The sequence below is a fragment of the Ictidomys tridecemlineatus genome, chromosome 3 (genome assembly GCF_052094955.1).
Source record: "Ictidomys tridecemlineatus isolate mIctTri1 chromosome 3, mIctTri1.hap1, whole genome shotgun sequence".
NCBI lineage: Eukaryota > Metazoa > Chordata > Mammalia > Rodentia > Sciuridae > Ictidomys > Ictidomys tridecemlineatus.
Window position 1 is genome coordinate 145349678 of NC_135479.1, and position 19817 is coordinate 145369494.

Below are 19817 nucleotides of genomic sequence, written 5' to 3' on the forward strand. Positions count from 1 at the left end.
CGTAAAAGCTCATTTAAACTGCAAGGTAGTGGCAGGCTTGTTTCTCAGGCAAGAATGGCTATATTAAAGGCTAAAAAGACCTTTCCAGGCCGGACCCATTGCAGGAGTCCAAGCCCAGGCCCAGTTATATAGAGCAGCCCACCTCACCACTTTTGCTGTGGACAGCAGAGACGTCTAGTGGGAAGGCCTGGCCTGGAGGTAAAGCATGTGGTTCTTGCTACAGACCTACTACAAGCCAACCCTGAAAATCACTGTGCCTCTCTGCAGCCTCTTCTATAAAACAAGGTCCCCTCTGCACCTTTCTCCCTCTAGGAATACAAAATAAAGCAACAGAAGAATGAATAGAATATGAATGAATAGAGAATGTGATATATATATATATATATGTATATATATATATATATATATATATATAAATGAAGTATTACCCCAAAAGAATAATAACTTTATGATATTTGCCAGTAAAGGATGGAACTAGAGACTATCATGCTAAAAGAAATAAGCCAGTCCCGAAAAATCTAAGGGTGAACGTTTTCTCTGCTATGCAGAAACTAATCCACAATAAGGGGGGAGGGATAAAAAAACAAATAGAAGATGGGTGGGGTAGACAAAGGGGAATAAAGGGAAGGAATGGGGGAATGGAAAAAAAGAAAATTATTGGAACAAATCAGATATAATATTCCTATGTACATAAATAAATATACCATAGTGAATCTCACCATCATGTACATCCTCCAGAAATTAATTTAAACAAATAACTATAGGTAAATGTAGAAAGATCAGTACAGTACAAGAAAGGGATCGGGGTTAGAGGAAGGGAAGGGGAAGTACTAAGGACTGAATTAGAACAAAATATATTCTGTGTTTTTATAACTGTGTTCCAAAATAGATTCTACTGTCATGTATAACTAGAAAGAACCAATGAAAAAATAAGAATAATCAAAAAAAAAAAAAAAGAAAAAGAAAACGTAATAGAAAGTGAAAGCTCCGGGAAGTGAGAAGGAAAGGAGCGGGCTGGGAAGAAAGGGAAGGACCGCCAGACCTCCCCTCTCCAGGGCAGGGTTAATCCTCATAGAACCTGCCATCTTCTCTCTCAGAGTATTAACCAAAGGACAATTCTGTCCCAACCACCAAAGCCCTCACACTCCCACATGCCCCCCCAGTCACTGTGCCCTGTGCTCCCAGGACATACCCACAGTCCACCCAGCAGATGGTGCCTTGTCCTTTCACTGCCTGGGCCACAGTGGACAATAACCTGAGATGATTTTCCGCTGCTGCCTCTGCAAAAAAACAAAACATTAAACATTTGTATCTAGGGGTTCTGGAAGAACAGCAGAAGGGAAAGGCCTCTCATTGGTCCAGTGTCAGTCCCTATGGATCTGGGCAAAGCACCTGGCTACTATTACGGGTTGCAGGGTCTTGGGGACCAGCCTCTGTGGCCACTGTTTGATACCAGCACCCTACAGCTTCCGGCGGTCACCTTCCCATGTGTATCCCTAGTCAGCAAGCTCACTCAAAAGGCCCGCCAGGCAGATGCAGGCAGGGAGAGCAATCAGTTGCCTCTCCCACCAAAACCCATCCGATATGTCCCAAAGCCAAACAGAAATGATGTCTGAATTATAAGCCTCCGCGGATCCTCTCTTCCAGTGTGGATAATGGTAGCTGTTTGTAGATACAAAAAAAGCTGATCCTTTCAGACACCAACAAAAAGCCTCATGCAAGAAAGACTCCTGAGCCTTCAGAGGAGGCCCTCCCAGGAAGCCATGGCCAGGCAGGAGGAGGGCAAGCCACCAAGGGGAGAAAGCCTCCTAAAGTGCAGGCAGGGGTGAGGCCATAAAGGACAGCAATACAGAAGTCCCCCACCACCTGTCCCAACCCTGCCTTTCAGTCACAGAAAGGGAGGGAAGAAAAAATTCAGCTTCTGTGATGCTCAGAAAACCCACTAGAGTCACAAGTCTTGTGTGACAGGTGTGGGCAAGGGGGCAGGGGGCTGAGATATCTGCCCAGGCCTCACCCCAGCACTCCAAAGCAGGAAGGAGACTGGAAAGTCAGCAGCACGGGGAGCTCTACCGTCAGGAAACTGAGGCAAGGCTAGGCCAGGGGCAGAGAGACAAGAGCTCAGGCCCTACACACCCCACTCTCACTCTCTTACTGTAAAAGGCCCTGTCTGTGCCCTAAGCTGATCTCAAAGTCCTCTGTCACTGCAGCATTAACCAATTTCTTCCTATCCTCCATCAGAGGGCACCAGAAACAGAGGCAACTTAAGGGTCCAGCTCTGCCACCCCTAGAAAGGAGACCTCAGGCAAGTCAGTTACTCCCTGTTAGCTCCAAGACCTCAACTGTAAACTGCCATCAGACAGAGTGCACGACCTCCCCTGAGGCAAGGAAGCGAATGATATTGTCTCATAAAAGTACTGTGTATGTCATAAAAGTACCTTGTATCCTGAGAAGGAGTCGAGCATCCTTCTTCACTGACAACCAACCCAGCTCCAGGAATGTCTAAGGGAGGGGGCCAGGTTTATTCAGGGGCCTGGACCTGGACCTCCAGAGAAACACTGCTTCCCCCCTGCCTCAGTTTCCCTGCTATTCCTGATAGCAGAGAAAGACTCCTCACATTCTAGGCTTCCAAAAACAAACTCAGGGAGTGTGTGTGCCAGGCCCTTGTAAAAGGAAGGAGCAGCAAGTGGCCACAAGAATGGCCATGTGCCACGGACACTTAGGGAGCACAGGCTTCAGGAGGGTCACGCGTCCAAAACATCCATCAGCCGCAAGTGCCAATGATGTCGAGGATGAACTGCCAGGGAGAGCTGTGCCCAGAGCTGGCCCAGCTACTGGCTGCTGCTTCTCCGGGAGCACAGAAAACTTGACATCCTCAGGAGCTGCAAAAAAAACCCTTCACTCTGCTGGAACAAGATCAACCGTCAGCCATTTGCCCTTCCCAAAGTTGCTGCCAAGAGCCAGGCCAACCTCTCTGTGTCCACAGTGCCCTTGCCAGCCTCAAGGTCAGAAGACAGGCAGGCTGCTGCTCCTGCCCCAGTGAAGCTGCCATGCCGAGCTTAGGGCCCACTCCAAAGCCAGTCTTGCATGTCTTGTGTCTGACCCCAGAGGGGGACAGATGGGGACCGGGCAGGGCCAGGGCTGCTGGCCCGGGTGAGTGCCTCCACACTTGGTGATTCAGCTGGCAACAGGCAAACTCAGGCAGCTCATCAATAGCTCCAGCAAAGCATACCCGGGTAAGGCTCAGCCCTGCCCGTGCAGGAAGCCACTGTCCATCCCACTGTGATTTACTGTCCTCCCAAGGTAGTGAGGGGCTCCAGGGCACTTTTCCAAGGAGTAGTCATCATCAAGAATTGAAATGACCCTCGGGATGCAAAAACAGCTGAACAAATGCCTGTATGTAACTCTGCCTCAATCTTCACTGACACTCTAACATCCCAGGACCCTCCCTGAGTGGCCTTAATCCTAAGGTCTCCCTTACCACCTGTACCCGCACCCATCTTACAGAGCAACAGATTGCTCTCGTGCACTCTGTCTGATGGCAACCAGTTTATAGTTTAATGGATGATGACAAGATCAGGAGAGATACTCACCGGATTTGGAGTAAAGCACCAGTACGTTATTCCGGGTCCTGAGAATTTTTTTCAAGTCCTTGGGATCAGAGATCCTCTCAATGAGCGAGGAGACCTTTGTGGAGGATAGCCACGTAGGAAGGACCACCTGTGGATCAAGAAGCCAAGGACCATGAGTCCCAGTTCCCAGCCTGGCTCAGGGGAGAATCAGTGCCTAGGTACGTGGCCAAGAGCACATTTTCCTTCTAAGGAATGAGGTTACCAAACTTTCTCAGCGCACCACGACACCAGCCTCTTCACCTCCAGAGGCACCTCCCAGCCCACTCCCAGTCTCCACCTCTCCCTCCCGCTCCACACACTTTATGAGGCTAGATGGACTGTGTGGGTACACAGGCACGCAGTGTTATCACCCCAATAGAAAGCTCCTGGGAGGTCAATGTCTGTAACTGTATACAATTCCCAAATGGCACACGCTGGTGCCATATGAAAACTCCATCCACTTAGAAGCACTAAAGCAGAAAACCCCAGAGAATCAAGATCTCCCCTTTGTGTTTGGGATGGGAATGGACGAAAGGTGTTAGTTTTTAATTACTCAGCTAAGAGATCTCAGCACTGAAAAATATTCCTAGGAAAAAAAATTAAAAAGGACATACATTAAGAAAAATGAGTGAATGGATCCATTAGCTACAAAAGCCAAATTAAAAAACACACACACATACACACAAAAGGAGAAAACTAAGGGAAAGTATCAAAAAAAAAGAAAAAGAAAATGTTGTAATATGAAGGGTGTGTCTTCAGCTGAGAGAGCCCAGCATCGTGAACAAAAAAAGACCCTCACCAAGGTACAGTACTGTGGACAAAGAGGATATCATATAAGCTTCAAAAGGGAAAATGCACCCCAGAAGACAATGAAATGATGCCTTCACGATTCTCAAGGAGCACGATAACCAAATGGAATTCTATAACCAGCCAAACTGTCGTGAGCATAGATTTACTCATGCAGAACAAAGATATCAGATATGCAAAATTTACCACCAACACACTCTTTCTCAGGAAGCCGCTGGAATCCATGCTGTAGCAAAATAAGAAAGGAAAAATGAGAGCAACATGGAACCTAGGATCTAGCAGATCAGAGGCAAGGAGAATTACCATGATGATGGTGAAGAGATGTCCTGGGACAACAGAGGCTACAGAGCGACCAGTCTGGACTAGAACAAGGTCAGAAATCATAGAGGGATGTGATCAGTAAAAAGGGGCAAGTGGAGACTATTTGATGTGTTCCACCATACTGAGAAGAGTTTTGATTTCTGTCAGAAAATTTTAAAAACAAAGAATCTGATCAAAATTACACAGCTAATAAGGCCAGCCGGGACATCTGAATCCCAGTCTCTCTGCTCGCCCCCATGCCTCTCAGTCTATGACTTCTTGGTAGACAGAGGTCTAGCCTTGAGTCTGGGCTCTACCACTCTACAACCAAGATTCCAGGCAACATCACTCAACTTCCAGAGGCCTCATGACTCACATCTGACCTGGGGATAATACCTCCTTCGTGAGACTGCTGTGTGGATGAGATGGGAGGACTTAGTGAACATGCTTTATAAATCGTATAAGCTGTCAATATCAGTTACCATAATATATAACACAAATTTCCATCTCAGCAGAGTGGAAGACAGAAAACATGACCATACTCCAGTATTTCTAAACAATCTACCATTGGGATCCAGAGGTCCTTCTCCCCAGAGTACAACCTTCCAAGAGGAAGACAAGGAATTGGCCTGGGTTGTGGCTTGCCTAGTAAAGCACTGAGTTTAGTTCTCAACACTGCATATAAATAAATTAATTAAATAAAGGTCCATTGACAACTAAAAGGATATTTTTTTAAAAGTCGAGGAATTATTTCTCCTTCAGTCTACCCTGTCCATCCTGCCCAACCTGGACGCAATGCTTGAGGACCCACTGCCCTTGTGCAACCTTAAAAGCGTACCAAAAAACTCCTCCAACTTGATTAGTATGTGTTATCCAACTGCTCCCAGGGAGCTAATGAACTTCAGTCTAAAACGTCCATAGCTCAATGCACATGGTGATGGGGGGGGGGGGGAAATCTGTTTAAAAAACAGATTGCCTTGCTGCTGTTTTTAATCCTCAGATAATCTGACCAGTCAAGAAAAACAACTGCCCTGGCCCAGGACTCTGACCTCTAGGCCAGCCCTTCCTGAGCCTGGCAGGCACCTACTTTTGGAACCTTGGAGAAGGAAAAGGGAAGAGCTGCCCAGGCAGAGGCGTGCAGCTGGGCCACAAGGACAACCATGTCCACACAAGAAACCACAGGAGCCTGTCTCCGGCACAGCTGAGCTTCCTTCCTATAAAACCAGTCAATCCCTCAGGTCATCTGACCAAAGGCCACCTGAGATTAAACAAGCCACTTTCCAGCCAGCCACCAAAGCCTCTAACCCAATGTTTACCATGACACAGTAGAGAATTTAAGCTCCACAGGAAATACACTGAGCAAATTGACTCTGCCTGAAACCTATTACCAGTCATGAAGCTGGGCTGACAGGGGGCACTCCCTGCAGTCTGCCTGCTGGTCTCTATGAAGGGTCTGTCTCCCCACCCTCACCTCCACCCCCATGATTAAGAGCTCTAGAGGGCAGGGTCCACGGAAAACCCTCAGGAAATGTTTGTCCAGCTTAATAAACATGACAAATCACATCCATTAACACACTGACCTGCAGAGGTCTCCTACCAAGAGTAGGTCAGAAAGAAGGCGAGTACATGGCAGATCTCAGGAGCCCTGGAAGGGACCACAGAACCTGGAAAGACCAACATACAGTGAGGGTCGGGGTTGGAGCCAGTGAAAGAGCAGGGGGCTGGCCTGGGAGTCCATGGTCTGGGCAGGAAGCAGGTGGTGCAGGAATGAGTGTGGGACTGTACAGACTCATCAAGCCACTGGGCTGGTGGTATAAGGACCAGCTGGGCAGCTACCCCAGTGGAGAGAAAAGGGTCAATCCAAATGCCATGGAGGGACAAACTACAGATTCAATGACTGCTCACAGGTAAGCGAGGAAGAAAGATGAAAAGCCCAAATGCCTCTGAGGAATCTGGGCTGGGAGACTGAACCCATAGCTAAAGATGGAAGAGTGGGAACAGTAGCTGAGGAGGCTTTTCTCTTGGGGTGAGGCTCAAGGTGGAAACTGTGAGCAAGAAGGCACCCAAAGAGGGTGAGCCACAGAGTGACTGAAGTCTCTGTGGGTGGGCCAGAGGAGCAGACAACCAAGAGGGAGGTGGGAAGGCAGTGCTCAGACCCCACCTGGCAGGAGACACAGGAGAAGCAGGCCAGGCTGAGTGGTGAGGGGCTCGGAGGGGGCCCAAGGCTTAGCAAGGTCCCCAGGACATCTGGGAGAATTTCAGATGGGGAGGGTTTGGTAGCAGGCTGCTGAGCAGTCACATCCAGTGCAAGAGCTAGTGACAAAAGAAGGGTGAGAAGGCCCAGCAGGGTCAGGAGGAGGGGCTGTCTCCTCCAAGACTCAGCCCGCAGGCATTCCTGGGCACAAAAGAAGGAGGATTTGCCTAGAGAAGCAGGATTTGAAGGTCTGAAAGGGAGGGGGAAAAACAATGAGGATAGCAAGATCCAGGCAAAATCCAGGAAGACTGGTCCAAAGAGCTCAGATGTGAGGCCTCAGGTTCTGAGGTGGGGAGGGATGACAGGCCCTCTGTCCCCCTCAGACAGACCTCACCCTAGCCAGCAACCTCAGAGGCCGGCAAGAGGGAGGCACTTCCTCCCTCCCTGTAAGCCCAAGGGGACTTCCTCAGGCCACTTAACATTCCCGGTTCTCCACTTCCACCTGCTTAACCTTTCAGCGTGCAAGCTCCTTTCCAGGAGATGCAGCTCCAGTGAGCCTGGATGGCCAGCCCAGGGCCTTCCTGCAGACTCCACAAGTCACAACCCACAAACCTCAGTAACAACAATAACTAGAGCTACAATAACAACATTAATGATGCAAAGACTGTCTGTTCTTTTGTCGCACCCTCTGGGGAAAGCGCAATGTTGGACAGGTGCTCCCAGCCAGCCTGCTTGCCTGTGTTTGGCAGGCTCTTCGCATGCGAAGTCATAGGCTCTAGAGGTGGAGAAAAAGGCTCCCCTTTGTTCACCATGCAAACTTGTCTGACTACACCAGTCACTGCCTGCTTCCTGCTCATCAGCCCTCCAATTTACCTTGGGGCTGAGCTGCCCCCACTGGCTGAGCTGAGACTCATAAAACATCTCCACAGTGCAGGTCAAACACTGCAGAGGACCCTTTCCCCCTTTTCTGCTGCCAGGGGAACAGAGGCCCCAAGGCTAGGTCCTCTACCCCATTACAGTATCAGATCCCCAATCTGTCACAGCACTAGCACCCTCCCCTCCCCCACTCTAGGCCCCTTCCACCATCTTCCTGTCTCCATCAAAGTTCAAGGCTCTCTTCAGAGCCCAGGAAGCACCCGGCATGCCTACATACTGGTCGAATGGTAGCGTTCCTTCCTCCTGTACCAGGTATCTGTCCGTCTCCAGCCACCCAGGCATGTCTCTAAGCTCTGCCTTCCTGGTCTCCCTTTGCCATCTCCCAGACACTGTGGAAAGTGCACTGACTTTGAAGTTGGACAGACCTGGGTGAACCTAGGTGTCACCATTTATAGTATGATGACCTAAGGCTTGTGATAGACCTCTGAGTGTCATCTACAGCCGGAGGATAGAGAGGATACCACCAATGCCTACCTGGAGGGTTGGCACAGGATTAAATGAGGAGGGAAAAGGATTCGACGACCCTAACATAATGCTCAGCACACGGAAGAACATAATAATTAAATATCTTTATGACTACTATTAGTAAGCAAGGACAACAGAAAAGCAGGACCACCTCTTCCTCTCTAGGGCCCTGCATGCAATCAGGCAAAACAGCAGGTCCAGGCAGGAAGGAGCACACACGTACGCACATTTAGCACCAAAGAGCCTGGTGGCCGTCAGCCAACTGCACAGCGACCCAGATAGAGAGGTCGCCCAGCACATTTGGAGTGTGCTTTCCAGGAATCACGTGCATTGGCTCTTTGACCCCTCATCATAGCCCAGGGAGTGGGTGCTCACCTCTCTACAGATAAGGAGACAGAGGCTCTGAGGTTACAGTACCAGGGTCTCACAGCAGGCGAGCAGAAGAGACCACCAGCTCCTGCCTAGGTAGGTCCTGTCCTCATAACCAGGAGAAGCCCACATCCCCCAGAACCATGGAAAGGAGGTCCCCAGTGGAATTTACACTAAACCTGTTTGGGGCAAGCCCAGAGGATCCTGGGGTCTGCCAGGGGCCTCAGGGACAAAGCATGAAGATCCTACATGTGGAAATTTCTCCAGATCTGAACCCAGAGACCATGTCCAGGAATGGGCACTCTTTCCTTTCCACCTCGCCCTGGCCTCATGCCCACTCCCAAATTGGCACACACTCTTCCATCAGCCGAATGAGCTGGCTACCCACCCACCATCACCACCAGACTTAAAGAGTCGTACAATTGTGGAGAATAATCAGGGAGAACAGCCCATGCACGTTACAACCTCCGCTTTAAAAAGCTCCGACTCCGGGGCGTGTGCCAGCGCCCTCATATTCGCTGTAACCAGCAAAGCCGTCTGTCATTATAGATTTACTTTCTGCTGCAGATCCTGAAGCCAGAGACAGTTAATTTCGTAAAAGTGGCTTGCTAACAAAGGAAGATTTGGGGACAGAAATTTAACATTTAGGAGAAGGGGTGGAGGTGGGCAGCAACTCGACCTTTTTAGTGCTCTATCACCTGAAAAAAGATACCCTTCTCAGGCTGGGAGCTGTGAAGAAACTGGTTTAATTTAGTTTAACCCACATTTTGCTCAAAATAGCTTTGAAATGTCAGACTCTAAAAGTCTAGAAGCTGAAGAAGCTAGTGGTGAAGGGACTCAAGGAAAAGGTTAAAAACAGATGAGGTCTGAACCCAAAGTCAGAGGACTTGAGCTAGATGAGAACTTAGAGCTCAGGATTTGGAGACAGAGCAATGTACTTGGGAGTCAAACCCAAGTTTAATTCTGACCTTGATAGTTACTGGCTCCAACTTTGGACCAGTCATCTCTCCTTGAAATCTTGGTTTCCTCCTCTGGAAAATGGGGGTGCTCAAAGTGACTTCCAAAGTTTCTTTCCTACTGTGACTTCTGGGACACTTGACTTGAAGGCTACCAGAGGTGACCGCATCTTGTGAAGAAGCTACTGATTCCCTGGGCATGTGGCTACCCACAATAAAAGCCTCACTTCTCAGTCTCCCTTGGAGCAAGTGTGGCCATATGGCAAAAATTCCAGTCCCTGGAATGTAGGCCCAGATGTTCATGGTCACTTTTAGGAACTCTCCCTAATAGACATCTGATATGAGTCTTCTTAGTCCCTTCCTTCTTCCTCCTGCTGGAATTTAGACAAGACAGCCAAAACTCAAAAAGCCACCTTGAGACCATGAGGACTTACTAAAGATGTGGAGTTAACAACAGAGAAAGACTGTCTCCCCAACACCACACAGGGACACACTGGCCCAGCAACATCCCTTCTATAGGAGTAAAATAAATAGTCTTTTTAAGGCACTCTTATTCTGGATCTTCTGGCCCATATACAGATAGATTAGAATACCTACTCAAACAAAAGCCTTAACTAGAAAGAAATATTAACATCTGTTTCAGTGGGGATACTTCAAAGTGCCTAAGGCATCAAATCTTGCATGATACTTTAGATAAATTGTTTATAAGGAAGGAGACAGAGAGACTGACAAGGGATTGATCTGCCCTGTGTTCCTCCCAAGTCTCCAGGTTTTCCCTGACCCTATTATTATCAGGTATCTTGGCCATCTCATAACAGCTACCCACAAATGTCAAGACAATTAACTCTCCAGTCTCCTTACCTCAGCCTTTTTCTATTAAAGGGACCCTCCAGGAGACTCAGGCCAGGATGTCTCTTGCAAGTGAATGCTTTTGAGTTGGGCTGATTGGTGTCCGTATATAGAAATCCTCTCACATGTCATCTTCAGATGAGCCAAGGACTCAAAATCACCTGAGATGGCTAGACTCAGTTGGACCCAGAAGGCTGTGGGATCTTGATATGTTAATACTTATAAATCCACATCCTCTGTCCTGCCCATTTCATCTTGGACAGCTCCAATCACTAAAATGTTTAAATTCCTCCACTTCCCACACCAACTACCAGGCAATCACACTCTAAAGATGGCAAATACATCCCTTGTAGGACCCTCCAGGTGAAATACCCCAAGCCCTCACACATGAGATCTCAAATCCCTCTCCAGCCTGAAGGATCTTCCCTAGATACTGCCATCTCCAAGATCTCAGAGCTCATTTCACTGCTGGGGAACAACGTTACCACTTGAAAAGAGTAATGGGCTAAATTTTACTATAATTTATCTTTGGAAATAAATACCAATGCTCTCATAATTCAAAATCCAGGAAATTAATCTCAACACATATCTTCATTGGTGGGCTACAGTTTCAAAATTAAAAAAAAAAAAAGATTAAGAGGCACCATTAGTTGATCTCTTAAAATATGGGGTCCAACTGCCATAAACTGTGGCAAACACATAAACTACACAATTCTTTTGGAAAGCTAATTGACATAATGCATCAGGTATCTTGAAAATATTTATACTCTTTGATTTTATAATTCCACTTCTGGGAATCTGCCTTGAGGAAATTAGCAGAAGTTCTGACACAGAAATGACTCATACAACCCTATTTGGAAGAGTCAAGACCTGTAAACAACCCAAACGTCCATCAGCAGAGGAATGGTTAAACAAAGTGGAAAATAATACAAACATGCTTCCAAAGATGGTGCAATGCAAAAGATATTTGCCTTAATGTTAAATTTTTGAAAAGCAGAATTCAAAATACACATGGTATGACCACAACCATAAGCAAACAAAATTACACTTGGAAAAAAACTGGTAAGGGAAAAAATGCAAGGTTTTGTCCTTGGATACTATATAGTCTTCCCCTTTCTCTAATCTTCCAACTTGCCATAATAAGTATCCAATTTAAATATATAAACAGTAGCCACTTGGCTACTATTATGGAAATAACAGTCTCAAAGTATCTCCCCAGAGAAAATACAACTTTACAGTGGATAAACAGGGCAGAAACCCCCTCAACTAAAGGGCCAACATTACCACCACCAGTGATGGGTCAAATTGACATCACGTGCCTCCTGCTGTAATGCACCGAATGGAAAAAACCATCAAAAACCAAACTGAGAAAAATTCTTCAAAAATGTCATGGCCACAAAAGCCTAAGCACTGTTCCAAGTTAAACGCAACTAAAGAACAACTAAATGCAATGTGTGATTTGAACTGAGTACTGAATCTGTGGAGTCCCTCTGTATCTGTGGATTCCTCATCTATATATTCAACCAACTTAGGATGGAAAAACAAATTTTGATTTTCATCTATATTGAACAGGAATACTTATTTTTCTTATTATGATTCCTAAACAGTATAACTTAACAACTATTTACAAAGCATTTTCAACTGTACCAGGCATTACCAGTGAGCTAGAGATGATGATGTCATAAAGCGTATGGGTAGCTTTTAGGCAAGTACTGCACTATCTTATTTAAGGAACCTGGGCATCCATGAATTTTGTTATCTGTAGGGGTTCCTGGAACCAAGATACCGAGGGGCCATTGTATTACCTTCCTGATTTTAACTGCTACAGTGTGGTTATGAAAGCATGTCCCTGCACTTTAGGAAATACAGTCATGCATCATTTAACCTACAGGAATCAGTTCTAGGAAGTGCAAACCATCACTGAACAAAACATGTGTACAAGACTGTACTGAAGTATTCAGGGGGCAAAGGATATTATATGTAAACTTTACATATGTAGAGGAAGAACACAATCAAACAGATGTGATAAAATATTAATATTCATGGAAACTGAACAACGGAGATTTGAGAATCCTTTGTATTTTTCTTGCACCTCTTCTATAAGTCTGGCACTATTTCCAAACAAGAAGGGATGAATGTTGAGAGCCACAATTTAGTCGGAATGAAATGAGGACTGGCATTTTGCTAGAGGGAATGGTTGAAAGGTGACCTTGCTCTGGGATTAGGGCGGCTCCGGATCCTGCTGGGACAGAGGTGAGGCAAAGAACCTCACTCCCCCACTGGTACCAAGGCCAAATTTGGGGGCCAATTAGGGCGGATCCTGCTGCCTTGGGTGCCCAATACTTTGGAGTTCCCTGCAGTTCTAGTGGGGAGAACTGGCACCTGGAGCAGGTGGAGGGAGTGTATTCCCGGGAAGTGTGTGTAGAATGCCGGTGAGAGTTGGGGAATAAAGACTTGCTGTTTGAACCCACAAAGTTTTGTGGTGGCTTGGTTATTTTGTGCCCAGACAGACTGTGGCAGATAAAAACAAAAATAAGAAAAAAAGAGATGCTCAGAACCCAACGCTGTCCCTGCCTATTCCTAAGCCTTCTGATATGTCTCTGTCCAATAAGTGCTCAGTGGCACTTTCCCACATGAGCTTAGAGCTTTTTTACAGAAACTATTACATAGAATCTGCAAAATGCTTTATATGCAACATACACCCCGCAAATACTTGTAGAATGGCTTTGGCGATAAAGATGCACAAAAGAACATTAATTTTAAAATATGAGTAAATTATGCTCCTTAAAAGTCAAATTTTAAGCAAATCATCAACTTCATGGCTAAGCACCACTCTTCACCAGAAGTGAAGGCCTCAGAGCAAGTCAAGATTGGGGACTTCATCAACCACACTTCCAAATGCTCAAGTGTCTACCTGGCAGCCTTCAAAATAAACATGAGTCCCCAAATAGTGACACTCCATGTGTGTGTGTGGGGGGGGGGACTCCTGGCTAGTTGCACTTGGGAAAGTTAACTATGCTTATTAAAGGGGGAAATGGCTAGGCGTGGTGGCGCATGCCTGTAATCTCAGTAACTTGGGAAGATAAAGCAGAGGGAGCACAAAATCAAGGCCAGCTTCAGCAACTTAGTAAGATGTCATCTTGAAATAAAAAATCAAAAGGTCTGGGATATAGCTCAGTGGTAAAAGCAGCCCTTGGGTTCAATCCTCAGCACCACCCCCAGAGAGGGGAACGTGCGGGGGGGGGGGGGGGCATTGGAATAGAAGAATCCAAGAGAAGATTCTTTCATTCCAAAATTCAGGACCTATGGATTAGCCCATTATGACCAGAACAACAGTGTGACCCACAATGAGCTAAGCAGTTCACATGATTTTCTAATTTAATTACCTTAAAAGCATAAGAAGTACTTTATTATACCCATTTTATAAAGAGACCGAGTTAAGGATTTTGCTGTATTATTAAGCTTTTTGTCACTATTACAAAATACTTGAGATAATTAACTCCAAGAGAAAAGGTTTCTTTTAGCTCTCGGTTTTGAAGGTTCTAGTCTATGATCAGGTAGACCCACCACCTCGGGTGAGGGAGCCTGATGACCAGAGAAGGAAGTGGATGGCAGATTTTATGGACAGGAATCAAAAAGAGAATAAAGGAGGAGCCACACAAGAGCCCCCTCATGGGCAGGGCCCCAGTGACCTACTTCCTTCCAGTAGAGCCGAGCTCCTAAAGGGTTCACCCCCTGCCAAGAGTGCCACAGGGTGGCAACCAAATCTTCCACACAAGGTCAAAACTACAGCCCTTGGTCAAGGTCACAGAGGGAGTAAGTGAGCTGTGATTCAGAACCAAATCGGACAGACCCCAGTGCCCAAGCTGAAGCATAAAGAAGACAGATTCCTATAGCCACACACACCTCACTATTTGTTCCCATAAATAAGGCTGACTGAATTTCTTACACACGTGAAGTATCCCTAATCTAAAAATCCAAAATCCTAAAAGCTCCAAAATCCAAAACTTTTTGAGTGTTGACATAAGCTCAAGTGGAAAATTCCACATCAGAGTCAAAATGCAAGTATGCCAAAAATAAGGTATGAAGTTACCTTCAGGCCACGTGTAATGAAAGGTGTACAAAAGATAAATGGATTCTATGTTTAGACTTAGGTCCCATCACCAGGATATCACATTCTGTGTCTATGCAAATATTCCAAAATTCAAAAAAATCTGAAACCAACACTTCCAATTACAAGCATTTTGGATTAGGAATACTCAACCTACATTTTGCTTTCTTTAAAAAATAACACCTTAGGGATTGGGATTGTGGCTCAGTGGTAGAGTGCTCACCTAGCACGGGCAGCACTCGGGTTCGATCCTCAGTACCACATAAAAATAAAGGCATTGTGTTGTGTCCATCTACACCTAAAAAATAAATTAAAATAATAATAATAACACCTTAGCTGGATGCGATGGTACATGCCTGTAATCCCAGCTATCGGGGAGGCTGAGGCAGGACGATAGCAAGTAAGAGGTCAGCCGGGGCAACTTATCAAGACTCTGTCTCAAAATAAAAATAAAAATAAAAAGAGCTGGAGATGAAGCTGAGAGGTAGAGTGCCCGGGGTTTAATCCCCAGTACTAAAAGATAAGAACAGCAAGAAGAAAGCACACTTTATATTTAGGGCTCCACAGTGCACTCTCCCTCTCCCCCCATGTCCCCCACAGCACAAATGTGGCTGTCAACAGGGACAAGTCAGGGGCAGTACAATTGATCCGAGAGCTTATAAAAACAGGGTTCTTATCCTGAAATTGCAACTGCAGTGCATTTAACCAAGACTTAAGTCCCTGAAGCTTTTAATGTTTTGGAAAACCTCTTTTAGAGCCAAGAGGGCTTTGGGTGGCTGCCAACCCGGTGTGCCAGGCCTGTTAACGAGGAAGAACTGGTAGAGGGAACATTGAATTAGGCAGCAGGGAGGAGGAAGAGCAGGTGAATTCCCACTCCGGAAATCCAACTCTGCCTCAAATCTCTGCTAATTGATAAGAAAATAACAACTCCCTCCCCCTAATGACCCACGGTGCACAGCCACGCTTTGACGCACATTAACACCATCCGTCCTCTAAAGAAGAGGGTTTACCATGATTTCACCCTTCAGGTCACAACCCAAGAGCAGTCATAAAACCAATCTATTGGGTGACACTAGCATCTTTTTAAAATGACATTAAACAGCAAACACAGTGTGTAGCATAGCAAGACTAAGCATTTAGGGGAAGCTTTATATCTGTTCTATTTATTTATATATACTGGACTACACTTTAAAATGTACAACTGTTCTTGCAGGAGTCACAGTAAAAATGTTTGCAAAACTGCTATAAACAACCAGCGTGGGAGGTGGTACTACTCCCACTGTAGATATGTGAAAACTGAGGCTCAAGGCAGTTAAGAGACTCGACTCGGGTCAAGCCAAGGCCGTATGGCCAGGGTCCCGACAGACTCCTGAGACCACAGATGCGATGCTCTTCTCTATGCACCCCCACGTGAAGAGTCACAGATATTGCTCAAGCTCTCTCCCTCCCCTAGGCTCCATCCAGGACAAAGCCGAGAGGCCAAGTCTGCTTTCCCTCCCAACCCGTGATTGAGTGTGACCAATGGCAAAGAGCCACGGGGATGACCTGATCCTCCTTCCTCTGCTACCTGCAGTCCCCCAAGTCCCTTCAGCAAAAACAGCGTGTGCTCAGGCCACGTGACACCAGAGCAGGTGTTGTGCAAGGGAAACATGTGGCACACCACTCGGGACAGAGCAGCACCGCGCCCGGCTAAACACTCTCCACCATGCAAAGCTAATGTTGTTACCAGCTACAGCTTGGATCTGGATGTCCCCCAGAGGCCCATGTGTTACAGGCGTGGTGGCCAGCCCATGGTGCCTTGGGCCGGGGGTGGAACCTTCAGGAGGCAGGATCTACTGGAAGGAAGTTAGATCCCTGGGGCATGCCCTTGAAGGGGATATTGCAACCCTAGCTACCTGATTGCCCTGAGGTAAACAGGTTTCCTCCACCACATGCTGCTGCCATGACGTCCTGGGCCACCACAGGACCGAAGTAATGGGGCAAAGCAAGCATGGACCGAAACCCAAGAAACTGAGAGCCAAAACAAACCTTTCCTTCTTTTAAGTTGACTCTCACAGGTATTTTGTTATAGCCATGGAAACCTGACTAAAACATGACATTATAAATTTCTGTAGCCAAAGCGCAGCTCTAGATATAGGCCTTTTGGTAATACAGATTCCTAGGCCACCTTCTTAAGAATATCAACCCACATGTCTGGAGGGTCAGACATTCATAAAGTGGTTTTTATCCACAGCCAGGCTGGAGAAATTCTATCACTTACCCGCCCTTTATTTTATTTTTTTTTTTTAAGAGAGAGTGAGAGAGAGAGGGGGACAGAGAGAGAGAGAGAATTTTAACATTTATTTATTTTTTCTTAGTTCTTGGCGGACACAACATCTTCGTTTGTATGTGGTGCTGAGGATCGAACCCGGGCCGCACGCATGCCAGGCGAGCGCGCTACCGCTTGAGCCATATCCCCAGCCCACTTACCCGCCCTTTAATAACCTCTCTGGACCCCACATCACTCCCCACTCCATTCACAGGCAGAATTTTCTACCACCTCACCTGCATCCATTGCTCATCCCTCTGCAACCTGCACCCTCTCACCACACCAGATCAGCTCTTGTGCTTGACCTTGTAGACCAGGCAGGACATTCTTGGTCTCTCTCTACCTCTCTGGTCATCCTTTCTGTTTTCTTCACACACCCTCCTCTCCCTTAGCCCTTTGCATGCTGCTGTTCCTCGGTCCTCCCTCAGCCACCTCCTCTTCCTGCCCTACACTCTCCCAAGGAGGTCTCACCCACTCTCCTAAGCAGCACTCTCCTAATGTCTCCAGCCCTCATCTCTTTTGAGTGACACACCCGCACATCCTGCTCACTCAGCAGTTCTGACTCCAGAGCCAAGAATAAGTCCAACGCCAAAAACCTAATTCCCATAAAAACAGACACTGAGCACATATCAAAGTTAATATTTAACTCATTCATAAGGGACCCAATGCCAGGCGTGGGCATGGGTGTAATCCCAGTGGCAGGATTGCGAGTTCAAAGCCAGCCTCAGCAAGTTAGCAAGGCCCTAATCAACTTAGTGAGACCCTGTCTCATATGTATAGTAAAAAAAAGAAAATATGGGCTGGGGATTTAGCTCAGTTGGTAAAGTGCCTGCCTTGTATGCATAAGGCCATGGGCTGAATCCCCAGCACCACAAAAAAAAAAAAAAAAAGAATAAAATAAAGGAATTGTGTCCATCTAAAATTAGAAATATTTTTTAAAAGCAAATATTATTTTTATCACAAAATTGCTGTTATCTATTTCATATACATATATATTTGAGAAAGGGTCTCGCTAAGTTGATTATATATATATATATATATATATATATATATATATATGGCTGGGGATGTGACTCAGAGGTTAAGTGCCCCAAGGTTCAATCCCTGGTACAAAAACAAACAAAAAAAGACCCACTAAAGCGACAAAGCTTGGGAGGGGTGAAAGAATACTGAGTTAATATTGCTAAATTAGAAACCAAACTGGCTACTGTCCTTCAGGGCAATAACTGTTGGGTTTCTCTTCTCTATCAAACAGGAACCATTTACATCCTACTTAACCCTAGAGTGTGGGTCCTAAAGAAAAACAAATGTCACCCAGGGCACCAGATGGGCCTCAGGTGGGCTTACACACTGCCCCAGTATTGCATTAAAAGGTTACAAAGTCACCTCTTATTTTCAAGTTTTAATCCTTTTTCTTTGCAGTGGAATCTATGAAGTTGGGTGGAAAGAAGTTACATCTTTATTTTCACCAACCTCTGACTGAAATCCAGCTTTTATTATGAATGTATTTATGAATGTTTGAATGCTTTCTGCATGTTTGAAGTAGGTGGCACATTACAGTGGCAATTACCAGCAGTGTCTGACTTTGCCACCAACAGAAATCACCTTTTCTAATCACGACCCAATTGGTGCAGATATCCTGAAATACTGTTCATGTACATCGGTGCTTAAAATTACGGAAGATACGTACACTGAAATTAGATCTTCTTGCCTGATTCATCAATTAAAAAAAGCAAATATTGCCAGGCACAGTGGCGCATGCCAGTAATCCCAGTGACCTAGGAGTCAGAGGCAGGAGGATGGCGAGTTCAAAGCCAGCCAGCCTCAGCGAAAAGCGAGGTTCTAAGCCACTCAGTGAGACCCTGACTCTAAATAAAATACAAAATAGGGCTGGGGATGTGGCTCAGTGGTTAAGTGCCCCTGAGTTCAATTGCTGGTACTGGTCTCCCTGCAAAAAGCAAGTATTATTTGATCACAAAGTTGCTATCATATTATTCAATATGTATTCTATTTCAACAGAACTGTTTCCTTTGTAAGTCTATATGTTCTGATTCATACATTTAAAAGCTATTCTAAGAGGGGGCCCATAAGTTCTCAGAGAAGGCTGTCCTGAAGCCCTGCATCAGGCAAGGGATCCCTGATACACATTTTCTTACTACCTTATACTTTCTTTCCAGGACCTACTGTGTGAATGAAATCATTAATCAGTGGCTCTCCCACTAAGCCACTGGGAAGAGGGACAGTATCGATCTTACTTATCATTATTTCCCCAATATCTTAGTGTGGGGACTGGCTCACAGATTCACAGGAAACATACATTTGGAAAAGAAGTGTCAGTTGAATGGGCACACCTGTGACACACACTGGATGTCAAGGCCTCTGATGTGGAGCACACATAATACTCTGGCCAGAACATAGAAGAATGAGGCCCCTGACAACAGCAAACCCACTGGCCCTTAGGCACTCTCACCTACTTGGCTCTAGCCCCACCCACAAATGGTCTCAGATGCTGGGTCACCTGGTTGCTTGAACCCCACTTGTAACTCTCCATCTGGATCTTCCATAGCACTTTCCAACAGGGACTAAAGGACCTGCTCACTCATTCATGACACCAAGGAGCTGAAGGAATTGCAGGATTCTTTGGTGGGAATGGATACTCCCCCCACTGCCCTGGCAAGCTATAATGAATTAGAAATTGCACATACAACTGGGACCTCAGTGTGACTTTGAGGAATAAAAAGTCACAAAAAGGCTATTCTAACATCATGCCATCTGAGTGTCGTTAACCCCCCACTGCATGATTGCAAAGCTAACAGTGAGAAGCGCTCACAGACTGGTATGTAGCATAGGGAGGTCAGAGGGGACAGCAAACTAGAGCTACTGGGGAGGATGAAGCCAGTCCATGTCTATCTGG

General features: G+C 46.1%; 1 protein-coding gene across 1 annotated transcript in view; it reads right to left on the reverse strand.

Annotated features, from left to right (window-relative positions):
• The window catches only part of Pdia5 (protein disulfide isomerase family A member 5), an 89750-nt gene that overhangs the window by 63442 nt on the left and 6491 nt on the right, over positions 1-19817 (reverse strand). The window contains exons 2-3 of the mRNA XM_005338888.3: positions 3591-3717; positions 1193-1280 (exon numbers count right to left, since the gene is read on the reverse strand). Of these exons, the coding sequence (XP_005338945.1) occupies positions 1193-1280; positions 3591-3717 (215 nt within the window). The remainder of the gene's footprint in view (positions 1-1192; positions 1281-3590; positions 3718-19817) is intronic.